Below are 15,945 nucleotides of genomic sequence, written 5' to 3'. Positions count from 1 at the left end.
TCATAAAGCGAGTAGGAAAAGTGAGACGATGGAAAACTTTACCGAAACTCTAATGATGGCTAATTATTACAAAATACACACACACACATATGGGCCGGAATAAGTTTTCCGGCTGCGAGTGAAAACTTTCGTATGCAAACAAAGTTAATTTACATTTTAAAATCCATCAGATTGCAAAAGCTTGTTTAAATAATTGCAAAATACAAAAGCTTGAAAAAACTTCAACACATTTTATAGAGAGTTTTTCCTCGAGCTCTGTCCAAAAAAAATTGTATTTTTCTTTCGACTCACTCATGGTAATTTAACCACCTCCCCCGCTTCCAGATCCGAAATCAACTTATATGCAGTAAATGAAATCTATATGCATATGCATTTCATGCTTTTGTATGCTCAAGGGGGCGGAGTGGGCGTGGTCATGCTAATTGAAGTCCCTCGAGGGACAAGCTCTGCGCTCATTCATAATTATTTGCTGGGAAATATGTAAATCGGTAGCCAAAACAAATGTTAAACACGATACCCAGTCAGCTTTTCAGTCCACTCCTCGATATTCTGTTTATTTTGCTGAGCTTTCAAATTACCTGCGTTCATCCAACACGTTTTTTTCACTCAGTTTAATTTGATATCGCTAGCAACTAACACTGATTAGAAAATTGATATACTATAAATGCTGCATTTCCATAGTCCACTGGTTTAAAATGTCCCCAAGGCAAAATTGATGAAAATCACTCTACTCACATTTTTAGTTGGTAGATGTTTTCATAACCAAAAAGTGAGAAAAGCTTAAGTTGAACCTTTAATGCAAGGGAATATGCAACTCAATTACATAATCTGCGTCATAAATAACACGAGTTAAATACACCCCATCACATATCAGATAGGAATTTTGTGAAAAATACCAACTTAAAGCAAACAAATGCCGACATCCCTGTTTTCCTGAATATTCCAAACTTTTTGTGTTGCCAACTGTTAATTACAATAGCAGGAAGGGAGCAAAAGTTTCTACATGATCGAGCTAAAAAAGAAAAGAGGAGGAAAGCGAAGCAGCAGCTGGCGAAAAAAACGTAGCATACATTTGAGCGTTCGGGGCAATCGAAAATGCAGCCGCAGTGCATTGAGTTGTTTGCATTTTGTACTATGCGTTTTATACACCAAAAATCTGAACACAATAAAGCTGTTGCTTCGCTTAAATATATAGCTTTATAGTAGAAACCCAGTGCAACAATGTGGGGCGAAATGGGAGAACATTTTCCACAGACTTACATGTATGGATGGGCAGATGCACAAAAAACAGATTTGCTTCAACAAAATACATGAAAATTGAGCGGAGTGGAAAAACAAGGAAAGCGGAGAATATAAAAAGCAGGAGCACACAAAAAACTAAAATTCAGGCAGACAAATTAAAACTAAGCGCTGCATGTGCAAACAACCGCCCCACAAACCCAGCATTTTTCCCAACCCCATTTTCCGACCAGCACTCGACCCAATGGCGTCCACTCGACCATTTGCTCCATTTAGCTGAATACACACTCGAAAAAAAGAGGGAAAACTGCCCAAACTAAACTGCGTGCTTAGTTTTATTTGACCGGTGCTGCTAAAACTGTAAAGCGACCACAAGTAAAAGCTCCAGAGTTTCACTTCCCGCGTACAAAAAATGTGTAAAAAAATAAAGAAACGAACAACGAATTGCAGCCGGCGAAATTTGATTGGAATTGTTTTCAGAAAACTTATTTTGGAAATTTTGCACCATCAATTATGTGAAAATACTTTCAAGCTTATGAAAAACGCGGAAATTCTCATGTTGAAATTTTATTGAACGCCCACAAAAAGTCTTCGTATGCAATATAAATTATTTTTTGGGTACTATATGCCTGCAATAAATTTTATCTCGATTATTTCCGGTTAATTTGGTTCTCTGAAAGTTTTTCCTTACTTTCAGCCAGCGATACAAATTTTTGGAATAATATGCGATGGATGCGAATTAAATATTTGTACATTAATGGCACATTTTTATGAATGAAATATAAGATTAAAATATGCAATATTTGGAACTATTAAAATAATTTAATTTCCGATTGATGAAGTTAAAGTTAAAAATAACTTTTTCTGCTATCAAATGAATAAAATAGAATTCCTAAGCGGACTTTATGGGTAAATAATCCCCCAATTTGTGTGGAAATTCTTTTCGGGAACACAAACCAATTTGGATGCAGTTCTTCCACCGCCTGGCCATTGTGTTATGGTTGGCGTGGCATGTGAATTATTCATTTTTGTGGTATAGATTTACAATTTCTACGAGCTCCTACAATACCATTCTATTTTTTTTGTTTTTATTTTTTCTGGCATTGTTGATTCTTTTATTTTTGGTGCATATAGCAATGCTTCTGCTCTCCGATGGTATTGATTTTCGTTTTTGCTCTGCTGCGTTAATAATAGTGAAACAAAATAAATCAAATCAGTTTAGCAGCAAGGATATATCAATGTTGTTATATGAATTTGTGTTGGATTTCGACGGGTTCGCTCTTAATTAAATGTACGCAGGCTGAAATTTGCACAAGGTAATTGAATTGCCGCTGCCAGTTATCCGGAAATAAATGTTGTATGTCTAGACTGGGAGAAACCAGTGTCACAAATATTCGTAATGTTTCGAAAACATTTGGGATTTGAAGTTTTTAAATATTCAGATGTTCCATTTAATACTTAATAACCAAGCATATTTTAACAGTTTAAAATTACTATGAAATCATTTGACTTAAGCACACTTTTGAATATTTATTTAGCTATTTTGTGTGGTGTATTCAAGCTTGTGTGTGTCATTCTGTGTCGTTGCAGGTCAACTTTGGCTCTCGATTGGCCTGATCTCCGGGGACGATTCACTGGACACGCGTGAGGGCGTCGATCTGGTGCTCAAGTGCCGCTTCACCGAGCATTACGACTCGACCGACTTCACCTTCTACTGGGCGCGATGGACCTGCTGCCCCACATTGTTCGAGAACGTGGCCATTGGCGATGTGCAGCTCAACTCGAATTATCGGTAAGTTTGTGCAATGGGCCGATAAATCACGGACACAGGCCTGGCCTCATAAATTCCGCGCTGACGGCTGATGGCTGATTGCTGCTGCCTGATGCCTGATGCCCGATGGCTGATGGCTGTCAATGAGGCAGCCGGGGACGTCGAGGGCTAAGGACATTTATTTAATTGCCGTCCAGGGCAGGATTGTTTTCCCTCGCGATAAAAGATGAAGGATGCGCCACCCAAGTCTCGGGCCTTCGACTGTTAAATTTATTAAAATTGCCAGCGACAACGTCATCGATGCCATTGTACATCATTAAATGTTCATCTGGCTGGCGATAATTCATTGCCAACAAGTTGATGGCTTCCCTTTTGGCCCCCTTCGTGTATCCTTTTCGTGCCTTTAAGCCATCTGGCGCATCTGTTGACCCATGATCTAGGCTGGTTGGTGAAAATTGTTGCTATACAATGGCAGGATATCGGAGTCAGAAGATGAAAGCTGATTACGAAAGTTGGTAACTTTGCTAATGGGCAACATGGAAAATCATTAAACGTTTACTGAAGTACTGTGAACAATTCTGTTTTATTTTTAAAACAATAACACAAATACTTATACTGATTATAAATATTATATTGTATTTTGAACGAAAATACGCATAAAATAAGTTGGGCACTGGTAACACATTGCGTATACGCAATCTATAAAATATAAATACAAATCTGAAAAGCAGAAAGAGCGTCAGAAACTTTTCGAACCGTTCAAATAAAATAAGTTGAATACTTTTCAGAGACCTGCAGGCATATTTATTTATTAATCATAATAATCATTTTCCATAGCATTTTGAGCGTGAATAAACAACAACAAAAGAGCGGCAAAAACACAACAAAAATAATAATAAAAGATGAAGGGAGTGAGAAAAGAACATTCAATGCGGCGTATGCTGCAAATCGTTTGGAAAATTTCAACAGGCCATTCAAAATACATGCCAGACAAAGAGCCCATCACAAGGTTAAGAGCAGCGGGGCGGGCCAGGGGCAGGGGCGTGGTAGTAGGCGGGGCCGAGGGGCGGAGACCACCAGACGACAAGCATAATAAATAAATGATCCAGCAGATACATGTACTGCATGTTTCCGCTAAGTAGCAGCAGCCACAGAAACATGCAAATGCCAAAAACGTGTAAGCAGCAAAATGAAACAGAACAGAACAGAAGAGCCGCAAATGAAATAAGAATTATTATAACACAATTTTGCTAATCGCCCGTTAAACCATTTGCTTGATTTATGTGGCCCTGGGATTTCGACTAATGGCGCAAAACAGGATGTAGCAGACAAATATCTTAAATAAAGGTGGGGGTGAATTTGAAAAGTGGGTGTATCTACCAGAGAAATCAAAGAATGGGTACATTTCCTAGGTTTGCAACATTCTTATTAGGAATTCTGAAAACTCCCATAAAGCCTATTTATTTAAAACATGGTAAGTAAAACATTGTATACAAAAATCCACAATATTTTGCAAGTTTTAAAGTAGTATTCTTCAGTAAAGTGCCGGGAAAGTGTGGAGGGAAATCCCTCCAAACTGCCCATTATACTATATCCTCACTCAAAAGCAAAGGAAAATTCTCGGGTTTTCAACTCAAGTTCTAGTTGTTAAAAGGCCATCAGATTTCTTTCTTCCCTGCTGCTTTTTTTTTTTTTTTTTTTTTTGTACAGCCATACATTTAGTCATTGACAGGAGGCGGTGCACAAAAGGCAATTGTGATCCTTAAAAGGCGTGACCGGTAGGAGCAGAAATCCTTACAATTTTTTATGCCCACAGCTTGCACTGGAGATGAATGGGTAAAAAGTAGTGAAAAAGAAGGTTTGCCTGTTTTTCATTGACATCGAAACAAAAGGCTAATTGGGATGTTAGACAAAAGGCGCTGCAACTCTGGCCGATTTTTTCCAAGGTTTTCCCTTCTCTCAAAAATAAAAGAAGAAAAAAATGCCTTTCCGAACACAACAGCAGCAGTGGCAGCCAAAAAGATAAATTGTTTTTTAAATGAATTCAATAAAGCGTGCCATAACAAAATACCAAATACGAAATACGAAACACAAAAGGCTGTCGACTTTCGGGAGATTTGAACATAAAACGCCTATACAGTCGGCATGGCTTATTTGCATTTCAATTTGCATAAGTGGAGAGAGCTCCAACATACCCATACATATATGTATAGAAATATATATATTTCCATATCTCCGATATATGTCGCAATGGGCTGGAAACAACACACGTGTTGCCGTTTCCAGAGCCCAAAAGTCAGCATTTGATCTGCGCATTTTGATGTATGTCTGCTGCCAAGGTAAAGGTTAAACGTTGACCCGCATAAAAAGGCAAACATCCCGGGAAAACTGGGAAGCCTAGGACCATCCATTGATAACAACAAGCTACGTTTGCATAAATAGCAGAAATTATTGCCCCACATCCATCACCCAAAATGCGAAATGTGTCAGCTGAGTCGCAGCCCACATTAATAAATACAAGATATACATATACAAACAAATAATGGCACAAGTTGGCTGGGAATATCCGAATATATGAAATATTTCCAGATATGCTATATAATTTCTTCAATTATTTTTACTAATAGATTATGTATTTAAATTCATGCTGGTGTTTATATACCCCCTTCCTTTCATTAGCCAAATAAACTTACCTCTGCATAGCTCGAAAATATAATACAACTATTGAGTGCAAGGGGCAAAAGCCTATAAGCTTTTTAAATCAATACCACAATACCAAAAACATTTTAAGCCATTTCAGACTCTCGATTCCTTTCAACCCGTGGGAGTATCAAAATTTTTGCAACGGCACAGGGACCACAACAAAGACTCATGGCGCTGTGGCAAATCAAAATTAAAAATCGATAGACAGCATGAGTTTCATATTAAATTTCTTTTAGCACAATTGAAAAATGCCTCCTACTGATGTTCCGGATGTTTCCATTCTTTTTTCATTCTTCATGTTCACCGCTTTTATTTTTTTATTTTTATTCCGTATTTTGTATTTTGTTCTGTGCTGTGTATTTTGCTATCTGCTCAGTGAAAAGCAAATTTTTTGATTGTTTTGCACGCTCCACCAGCGAAATGTTTGCGGCACTTGAACAACAAGGGGCGGCCATCACGCAAAATTCCAATATCATTCAACAAACAGGCAGCTGGGCAAATAAAATGCGGGTTTGGGAAACATCCGAGGTTGTTAAGGTCATCAAAATGACAATTTTCGGTGGGGGAACCGCAAAAGATAAGAGCGATGTATCGGACGATGGTCAAAGCGTCGGAAAACGAACCAATCCCAAGCCCAAACCCAATTCCGATTCAAACAATCCATCACCGAGTCTCTCTGATGGAGCAGGGCAATTGTTAAATTTGATTGATTCGCCAAACTTATTGGAAATTAGCTGCTCAAGCGGTTAGTTGGCTAAGAAGAGGCTGACTTGACTTTTCAATATACGTTTATATGTTTCACTGCAAGACAAACAGCCTCATTTGTCAATACATTATTGATGAGAATTTAGTCTGGCATAAGGAAGAAAGTGTTAATTCAAATGAAGTTCTAGGAACAGAAATATTTTACGCTTATATTCTATTTATTTCCTTGTCAAAATAAATATAGTCTGATAGCAATCTCTTTCGAAACGCCAACATATCAATTCCCAAACAATCCCCAATTAATCTGCGACCCAAATGCGGTTCACAGCCGTCAAGAGCTGTCCAAAAACTGACCAAACTTCGACCAACTTGATTTCGATATATCAAAAGCCCCCTTTCAACGAGGCCATTTAATGATTTCCACTTTGCGCGGCGCATTAAATGACTTTACGACCTAGGACACAGATTTCGCAGATTTGCCCTATGGAATGCGCAAACCCCAAAAGGGGCTTAGTCCGCTCCATTTTGCCATGCCCCCGTTGATCCAGAAGCGGTTTTGGCCCCGACACATTTGCACATTTGCCAGCAATGTTTTGTTGTTTCGGTGCTCGTGGCGTTGCGTAAATTAATTTCAGTCGCTAAGCGTAATTTAAAGTTAGCTTAAGCCGGCAGACATATACATACCACACACACTCGTACACGTAGAGAAACTCTATGTTTAATTCTAAAGAATTATTTGTAGGTAAGTTGGTTTAATAGAAGAATCCATAACCAACACTTACTGTGCCTAGGTGCCTTCGACGATAGAAATATTAGCACTTCTTGCTTGAAATTTTTACCAGTGTACGCACACACTTTCGCAGCATAAACAAGACTCACAGCAAACGGTCTTAAACTCGTCGCCGCCCCATGCAAATACGCACATGCTGTGGCCGCCCGGCCAAAAGGGAGAAGTTCTGGGAAACCTGGAAAAGGAAAGGAATGGCCGGGCAGGGCAAGGCCAGAGGAAAACCGTGGAAAACGGGGGGAAAATGTGAAGGGTGGTCTGGACGGCGGAACAGAAGGTGTCCGACCGCCCGCCGGCCATGTGAAGTTCATAAAGCTACGGGGCAGACCGAAAACCGAAAAGAGAAACCGGGGCGAGGGAGCCGCCGCCGGAAGTTGTCCGCCGTACGAAGTGCGACTTGTCAACGTGTACTTCCGGCCGCCATTCTTCGCCGCAATAACCGCACAAATGTAGGGTGATGGAATGGGGGGGATGAGGCGCTGGGGGCAGAAACGCAGAAGCCGTGGCCATGACACACAGGAAGCAGTTGGCCCGCTCTTCGCTTCCGTCTGAGTCGCCAAACTTTATGAATAATTCAGTTAAAAGGCCTTTTTTTATTGCCAGCATTGTTGTCATTCGCTAGCTCACACTTGGCCGGTTCGAGTTTAAAGACTCACAAGTGCCACTTATTTAATTAAATTGTGGAATTTGCTACATTGCTAACTCTCAAGTATATGCAGAAAACTTAAAATTTGTTGAGTTAGAGAAAGCATTGTTATGCTTAGTTTCCTATTTAAATTCCGATTTATCGAACAAACATTTAAATAGACCTTAAGTCAGAGCAATTAATAGTGTAAATATTTACCTACGATTGCCAAATAGTGTGACAGAATACGTAGTAAAAAGCCTTGTGCGTCACATTACGCATACGCCGCGTATTGCACTGGGTGATGGCGTGGGAAAAGACAGTGGGTAAAGTTGATGTTGCTAAATTTGTTGTTTATTATTTGCTCGCTGTTATTGTTGCCAAGTCGTCGACAATGTCGCCGGAGGCAGAATCAGAATCTGAATCAGTAGCGAGCATCCTTTGGATGGCCCTGTCTGTGGCGCTGTTGTTTCGGCGATGTTTCGACGTAAGTGATTTGGAAACACCTGCTTTACATGTTGCCAGGTAGACGACTACACCTTCCCCCAGCCATTCCAGCCACCCACTTTTGTGTCGACATTTATTAAGGTTGTTTTGTGGCTGCCATAATACAGTTTAGATGGTGAGCGACAACCCAGAAGGGAAGCCATTAACATCCTTGCCATGTCTTGTCTCCATCTTCCCGAACACCTCGCTTTGCTTCCTCGGCAGCCGCTGCATAAACCCATAAACTTTGTCAACTAACATAAATTTGATGTAATAATTTTTCTAATCAGAAAGTGAACGTGCGACGCCACGCCGAGGTGTTGTAACTTAAATTTTAAAATTCAGGAAAAATATCTTTAGGCAAAATAAAATTATAAATATTTTTAGAGGTGAAGAAGGGTTTCCTGATCTTTTGTAGTTTTTTGTACTGTGCAGTTTAAAAGTTAATTTAATTTTTAATCTAAGGACTCAACAATGTAACAACCTAGTACCTCAGCTTTTAGCAGCTCATCAAGTGCAATCTCACAATTTTTAAATATATTTTTAAACGCCGCAAAATGGCGTTCGTGCCGTCACTCTGCTGCTTTTGATGCTTTCGCTACTGCTGTTTGTCATTCGCCGTTAAAATCAATTTACGACAAAATAAACACACGCACTGTCCTGGAATTCTACCCCCCAACGCCCAAAAAACCCCTGGATCCCAGTATCCCATCTGCCCGGTGTTTGCATTGCTGCGTTGTTTGTTTGTTTCCTGCTGGCGCTGTCACAGGCATCGGCAACCAGGATCCAGGAACCAGGAACCAGGACTCGGCTCCCAGGACCAAGGACCTGCGCCAGGATTCAGGTTCCCGATGAGGAGTCAGTGGCAACGTCTGTCGCCGTCACCTTTAATGTAGAAATATTTTTCACCCATGCTCGAGCATTGACAGACAATGAAGAGGGTCTTTGAAAAGCTTATCGAAAATTGGCTTAAGGATGTGTGTCCTGTCCTCTCTCCGCTCCCCTACAATTTAATGGGCCTGACCCAAGGCGGGGATCCGTTCCGGCGTTTTAATGCCCCATCCACGGCAACTTAAAGTCCACCCAGCGTATAGTTTATGGCCGAACTTTATGAGGGGTGAAGCTCATTAAGTGCGAATATCGGGTACTAACATCTATATAGAGCTGCAGTCCGGGTGCTCATTAAAATCTAAGGCTCTGAAGCTCGGCACGGATTTCGTGCTATCAAAGGGCTGCAAGTAACAAATTACGGAGCTTAAAAAAATATATATGTATCCGGCGGGGCATGTTTCACGCTGCTCTTCGGGAAAATTAAAGATGCACGTATTTACTCACAGTTACTTGGCAAGATTCAATTAAGACGAACACCACAGAAAACCCAAAATCAAATCAGTTAAAACTTCCAATTGGCAAACGACTATCAATAATAAATGCAGCTTTCTTTTGCGATTATACCAATTTGAGCTCTTCTTCGCTGGCGCATAAAAATCAAACTTTAATGGAAGTGTAAGAAGGCGCTCAACTTTTCGCAGACATCTTAAGTCGTAGCATAATTTTCGATGCGAGTACTTGAGCTTTTCGGGTGGCGCGGTAATTAAAAATTCAACGTTCAAAAATCAACAGGAGAAATCTGTTAACTGCTATCCCGTAACCTGTTACCAATCAGGATTCCGAGATGAGCAGGTGTATCCAAGAAGTTTTCCCCACCAAGAGCTGTCTGAAAATAAAACAAAGGGCGGTGAATTCATGGGGGACTTTCCCAGCAGCACCAGCAGCTGTTGCCCAGTAACCCTCATTCCAGACGTTATTGCTCCCGCGAGGCAAGGAAAAATACATAGTTTCGTGACGGGCCCCAAAAACTGTAAGCGGGGGTTAAGGCTGGCTGCCAAGGGTTAAGGACCCACCCCCTGGATGACAGCGCTTGTCGATGATGACTATGGCGATGATGATTAGAACGAACGGCCTCCGAGGATTCCGCACGCAGTTGGGTCCTGTGGCCATTGCCTTAATTACGTGGAGATAAGAAACGCAAATATAAATATAGCACCGCCTCACAGGTACAGTGGACACTCGGCGCACTGATTTATCAAATGTTAGCAAATATAGAAAGCGCCCTTAAACTAGAATGAATTAAACAACATTAATCTGATTTATATTTCATTAAGAAACAAGAGATCTCAGTTCCTCAATTTACTTTAAGTTTCTTCAAATTCACCCTTCACTGTACGCCCTTCGAAACGAGAAAGTTGCGGGGTGCTGCGTTGCTCGGCGGGGGAGGGGAAAGTAGGCGTTAAATGGGTGGCACAACTCAAAGTGGCAGTTGGCCTTGCCGGGCGGACGCAACAGCTGCGCTCACTAAACGCTCTGGCATAAACATAAAAAGTCTATGAAACTGTCATAAAGCAGGCAATAGAACCGAACGACCGGCGTGGGGTCTCTGCTCTCCAACTTGCCACGCCCCCACGAAATAGCAAAAAAAAAGAGGCAAAACCGCCTCCCAGTTGGCCTTGTCAGTTGGCTAAAACTCATTTGTAAGGCGTTGCTCATAAAAAGCAGAAGGCGAACAAAAAATCGGTCTAAAGAAATTAGACAGAGGGTGCGCTTTTACACGGAGAAATATTAATGAAGTAGTTGGCTCTTCGACTTTTTTAATAATGATTGAATAATGATTTCTATTGTTGTAAATGAAATACATTTTTTGATATCATGTCAACTCTATTTCAATTTAAAGAGAATACTGTTACAAATAAATGTTCATAGATATTAACGAAATACGTATACGTAATTTTTCATTTTAAAATTCCTTTATGATTTATTAGTTTTCCTAAATTTCCAACGAACCAAGCCTGAGTTCTGTCTAATAAAATACTGACTTTGTTGATTTCCTGGCATATTTCGAATATTTTTCTCTGAGTTATCCTGAATGTTTGCCATTAGCCTGCGAACTTCTTCAACTGTCATTTAAGACTGCGCCTAGAAGTGAGCTTTAAAATTTGCAGAACAAACTGGGGAAAATTGGGGGTTTCAATGGCCAACTGAAGAGAGAGTGTGTGTGAGTGGCCCAGTATTTTTCTGGTCTGCCAAAGTCAAAAATTATCTAACAACAGGGAAAGGAAGGGAGATGTTGACTTGGGGAAGCTTAGCCATTTCATTTTTGGCCTGTTGTGCGGGCGAATATGTGTGTTAGGAAAAGATTATGCGCTTATAATGGGTCCGCAAGTTTTTGGACCCGGCCAAATCTCTACGAAATTGGCTTTTGAGCGCACATAAAATGTGAAATGCGGGGCGAGCGGTGGCGAGTGTATTACACTGTGGAGCAAAATAGCAGAACCGGGAGACCAGATAGGCGAATTGTTCAAACAATATACACACGACGGTAAACAAAAGGCCCATAAATTAAGGCAGAAACGAACCGAGATATACTCGTATTCGGGAATATAGCCCCGCCTATATGTACACATATGTGTGTGTGTGTGCGTGTGTGTACGCTGGTGTGTACCCCACCCCCCTAAAACCACGAAAAAAGGGGGCACACACTCCCGCTTGTGTCGTAAAACGCAGCATAATGAAACATTATAGAAATCATAAAAATCAACATCATATTTATGCATATAAAGCGGGCAACAAAACATCGGACTGTCAGACAGACAAAAGCCAAAAATTGCTGCTGCAAAAAGCGAAATATGCAAAATAAAATGCGACCAAGGAAAATAAAAGGGAGGGGCGAAAATAGGAAAAATGGGAAAGCGCATAAACAAGAGAACATAAATGAGATCGTGAATTTTAAATACATTTGGGATCGGTTAGACTTAAAAGTTAAAGAAGGAACAGTACAACTTGTAATTGATATTTTATGAGCTATATCTTTGGAACTATAAATTAAAAAAAAAATATTATCTTTATTCCGAAAAACCGTCATTATAAAGCTTCTCTCTAATTTCTGTTAAAATTATTTAAATTGTGATATTTTTTAGTCACTTGCAACACTAATAGAATCCTTTGAACATGTAGCAACACACAAATTATGCAAAGCAACGCAAAGTGTCGCAGGATACGCACACAAGATGTGTTTGAGCAGCATGTTCCTTATATCCTCGAGGGTCGTAAATAAGAAATATATTAACCGAGTTCAAGGCTGAAGAGAAATGGAGAAAGCAGCAGATAGGACGGAGAAAGCAGCCCGAAAGACTCATAAATTCTGCTCTGCAATTTTCGCCTAGATTCGAAGTTAACATAAGACTGGTACTGGTTCCCTTTCAATAAGGGCAAATCCGCATTGCTGACCAAAAACCTCTGTCATATTAACATTTATTTTTCACACACATTTCGAGCAAGGCGACAACGCAGCAGTAATTTTTACTGCCATCGCTGCTGGTGTTGTTATTGCATTTTTCCCGGATGCCAGATAAATAAAATCTGTTGGTACGAGCCGAATGAAAACGCAGCAATAGAAGAAAGAACGTGGCTATAACAACCAGCATAAAAAACTGCAGTGCCACCAAGTGAAAACATTTTTTATATAATTAAAGATAATTTATTATAAGGCGTTGTAGTACTGCTTATAGATCTGAAGTAAGTCTTTTAATTTTACTAATCTAAGTCTTGTTATTAAATCTAGTTTTGATGACTCTGTTACAAAAATAGAAAACTTCTTACCGTTGGGTTTTGACCATAAAAAGTGGAATAAAGCGTATACGGACATATCTCAAAAAACAAACGAAGCCGCAAGCACAGCTGCAGTTTCAGTTTTGGAACCACCGAAAAAATCCACATCCCCTCCGGACAAATCCCCACCCACATTTCAGTGGTCTGACTTTTGCTTAACACACCACGCCCCCTATTCCGCCCCCTTTCAAGAGTGCAGGGTTAGGAACATCCTCAACCGAGTTATGATTTATGCACATTGCTCTGTGAAATCTATTGAGAAATCAGTGACAGTGGAGAAATATGCGAAGCTGGACAGCAGATGGCAGCTGCTTGTGGGGATTCTGGATTCTGGGTTCTGGGTTCTGGACACGATGATGCATAGCTACATATATGGCCATATATATAGCGATCTCCCTCACTGCCCATCTCTCTACCGTTCGCACTTAATGCCGTCAGTATGAAGAGTCATTGCGGCTTTTAAGAGTGTCTTTCTCTGTTTTTTCAGCTTTTTGCCATGAATAAACATCGAAGCCACAAGCAAATGCAAACAAACAAATAACCAGAGATGGTCCCTTGAAAAAGGAGAACAAAACAAATGCAATCTCACTTAGCCACTCAACAGGATTATGCCCACGGAGTGCAAAGGGAATGTTTCCCATAGACACTTTTCTTTGACATTCTCAACACACAATTCAGGGCACATTTGTCGTGTAATTGACTTTGATTCCGATTTCTGCTCCGATGGCATGAGGGAAAATGTGCAAATTCCCAGCCATTAACGGCTATTATTGGCATAAAAGCCTTAAAGACGATAATGATCTCTACCTTAAAAGGGTTTGAAAATATAGCAAAATCATTATAAATACATAATCCTTACTTTTAAATGGTTAGGTGGAAAAATTTGAAATTATCAATATTTTATGCGTTCACGAAAGGCTCTTTGAGATCCCTTATCAAGCCTAACAACACCCAACTTTAATTTCAAAAAATTGTCTGAGAACTGACAGATATATAAGCCATAAATTTGACCTTCGGTGGGAGCCTTTTTCACGTAGCCCTTATCAACACCTGGTGACAATGACACTAAAACCTTTGCCAAGGATAATATGTGTGACTGGAAGCCCTGTTGTTGCCAGATCACAGCTACTACGGAAACGGTTCGGAGTGCACCGAAAACAAAACATACCAAAAAAATATCTATAGCTGAAAAAGTACTACATTGAATCTTCTATTTGTACTTCATGCTAATATGGTATAAATCCATAAAATTACAATGAATGCTGATTATATTAAGTATTCATTGAATGACTTGGATTTCGCTCAGTGTACCGCTGGAATGTCTCTCTTCTTTGTGAACGTGTGTGTGTCCGCCTGACTGCCTTGACCTGTCATATCGCTGTCATTTGCACACATTTACCGTTAACGTTAAAGAGCGAACGCTAACACACACATGCACAAAGTGCGATTCACAGGGAACAGCGACATCAAATGACGTGGGGTGGCACGTTGTGAAGGGGGGGGGGGGTGGGGCGGGGACAAGTGTAGCCAAGGCGACAACAAACATCACATGAGGTAAATAGTTTAGCTGGCAGTGCCACACTGGCAATACTCAGACCCTCGCCATTTCGGGATGTCGGAAGATTGCATTGAACTCAAAAGGCACAAAGAAGCAACCCTAAGCCACCTGTTCTGCACGCAGAAAAATATTTATTATTTACAAAATATGGCACAGTTAGACATTAGCCAAGGAAGGATCAAGTCAAACTCCACCAAAAATACATTTCTCTAAGTGTAGCATCTACGTCGTTTTACCAATCCGACTTCCGTCGCCTGGACAGCAAGCAAAGTCAGCACAGATACGATTGAAAAAAGGAGCAGGGAACGGAGTTTTAAGGACATGACATCGTAGTCTCGTTAAAGGCGCGACTAAAAACATTGAGAGTGTGGCATTTATAGAAAAATACCCAGCCACATTGCACAAAAAAGAGCACTATAAAGTCGAGTAACTGCTTTGAGATACTAAGTAATATAAGTTAACGAGCTCTAAAATAGTTTTTATTTTTTGCGGTACGCTGAGTACAGTAAACAGGCTACTATAAATATATTTTACTATTGTAGTTCTTATGGAGGAGCAACCATATAATAGTTTTTCCCATGAAGAACAGGCTGGGTCCACATGAGATTGGGCCAATAAGCATGATAGATACAGAGATGCGTCTCTGCACCCTCCCCCCCTGGGGCAACCACCCACCCAGTCACATTTAGCATGAATGTTGCCTTTGCATAACAAATGTTAGCAACATGTTTCAATAATGAGGCCGTCCCACTGTACAGTAATCCCCCCCTGGCAGCCACTGATGAGCTGCCATGTTGCGCGATTGAGACATGCATTGCAGACCAGTTAGACCCCCCTCCATTACCGCACCCCAGGCCACTGAATTTCCCAAACCGACCTCGGGCTCTCGCTTTCGGAATGCTTGGACAGCGTTTGAGTTTGGGATCTGAGCTGGGAACCAAATTAATCGTTTCCACTGTGCGGTTAGAATGTCGCCTCACCCATTGTCCCCCAAAAACAGCCCATGCCCATGCCTCCCACCTACCAACGTTTGGCCCCCCTTGGAGCGTCGAGTGTATGCGCCTCATTTGTTATGGCCATTTGCATAAATAAGTCACTGGCACTGCCAGTTGGGACCGGTTTTGGATGGACAGGGTGACAAAGGGGCATGGAAGGGGGTTGTAAGGATTCGGTTGGGGGGAGAGGCTGAGGGGGATAAGGTTCGTCAGTGGACGGAGATTGTGTGAATAACTTGATGAACGCTACGCCGGAGGAGTGAATTCTGTTGTTCGCTGATTTGTTGGGCTGTTTGCATTTATTCGTCCTGCTTTTTACTGCTACTTGCTAAAAAGTTGACAAATTTCGAAAGTTATAGTGCTCTTAAGGGACTATGAGATTATTTAAGTGGTACAGGAAACAGAAGTTGG

General features: G+C 40.8%; 1 protein-coding gene and 1 long non-coding RNA gene across 7 annotated transcripts in view; one reads left to right on the top strand and one right to left on the bottom strand.

Annotated features, from left to right (window-relative positions):
• Nucleotides 1-15,945, bottom strand: part of LOC27208366 — a 137,330-nt gene that overhangs the window by 76,378 nt on the left and 45,007 nt on the right. The gene's annotated exons all lie outside the window — the stretch shown is intronic.
• The window catches only part of LOC6730930 (hemicentin-2), a 94,404-nt gene that overhangs the window by 47,798 nt on the left and 30,661 nt on the right, over nucleotides 1-15,945 (top strand). For all 6 annotated transcript variants that reach the window (XM_039298511.2, XM_039298510.2, XM_039298512.2 and 3 more), the window contains exon 3: nucleotides 2,830-3,031. In XM_039298511.2, the coding sequence (XP_039154445.1) occupies nucleotides 2,830-3,031 (202 nt within the window). The remainder of the gene's footprint in view (nucleotides 1-2,829; nucleotides 3,032-15,945) is intronic.

The sequence above is a fragment of the Drosophila simulans genome, chromosome 2L (genome assembly GCF_016746395.2).
Source record: "Drosophila simulans strain w501 chromosome 2L, Prin_Dsim_3.1, whole genome shotgun sequence".
Lineage (NCBI taxonomy): Eukaryota > Metazoa > Arthropoda > Insecta > Diptera > Drosophilidae > Drosophila > Drosophila simulans.
This window is presented reverse-complemented; position numbering and strand designations above follow the sequence as displayed.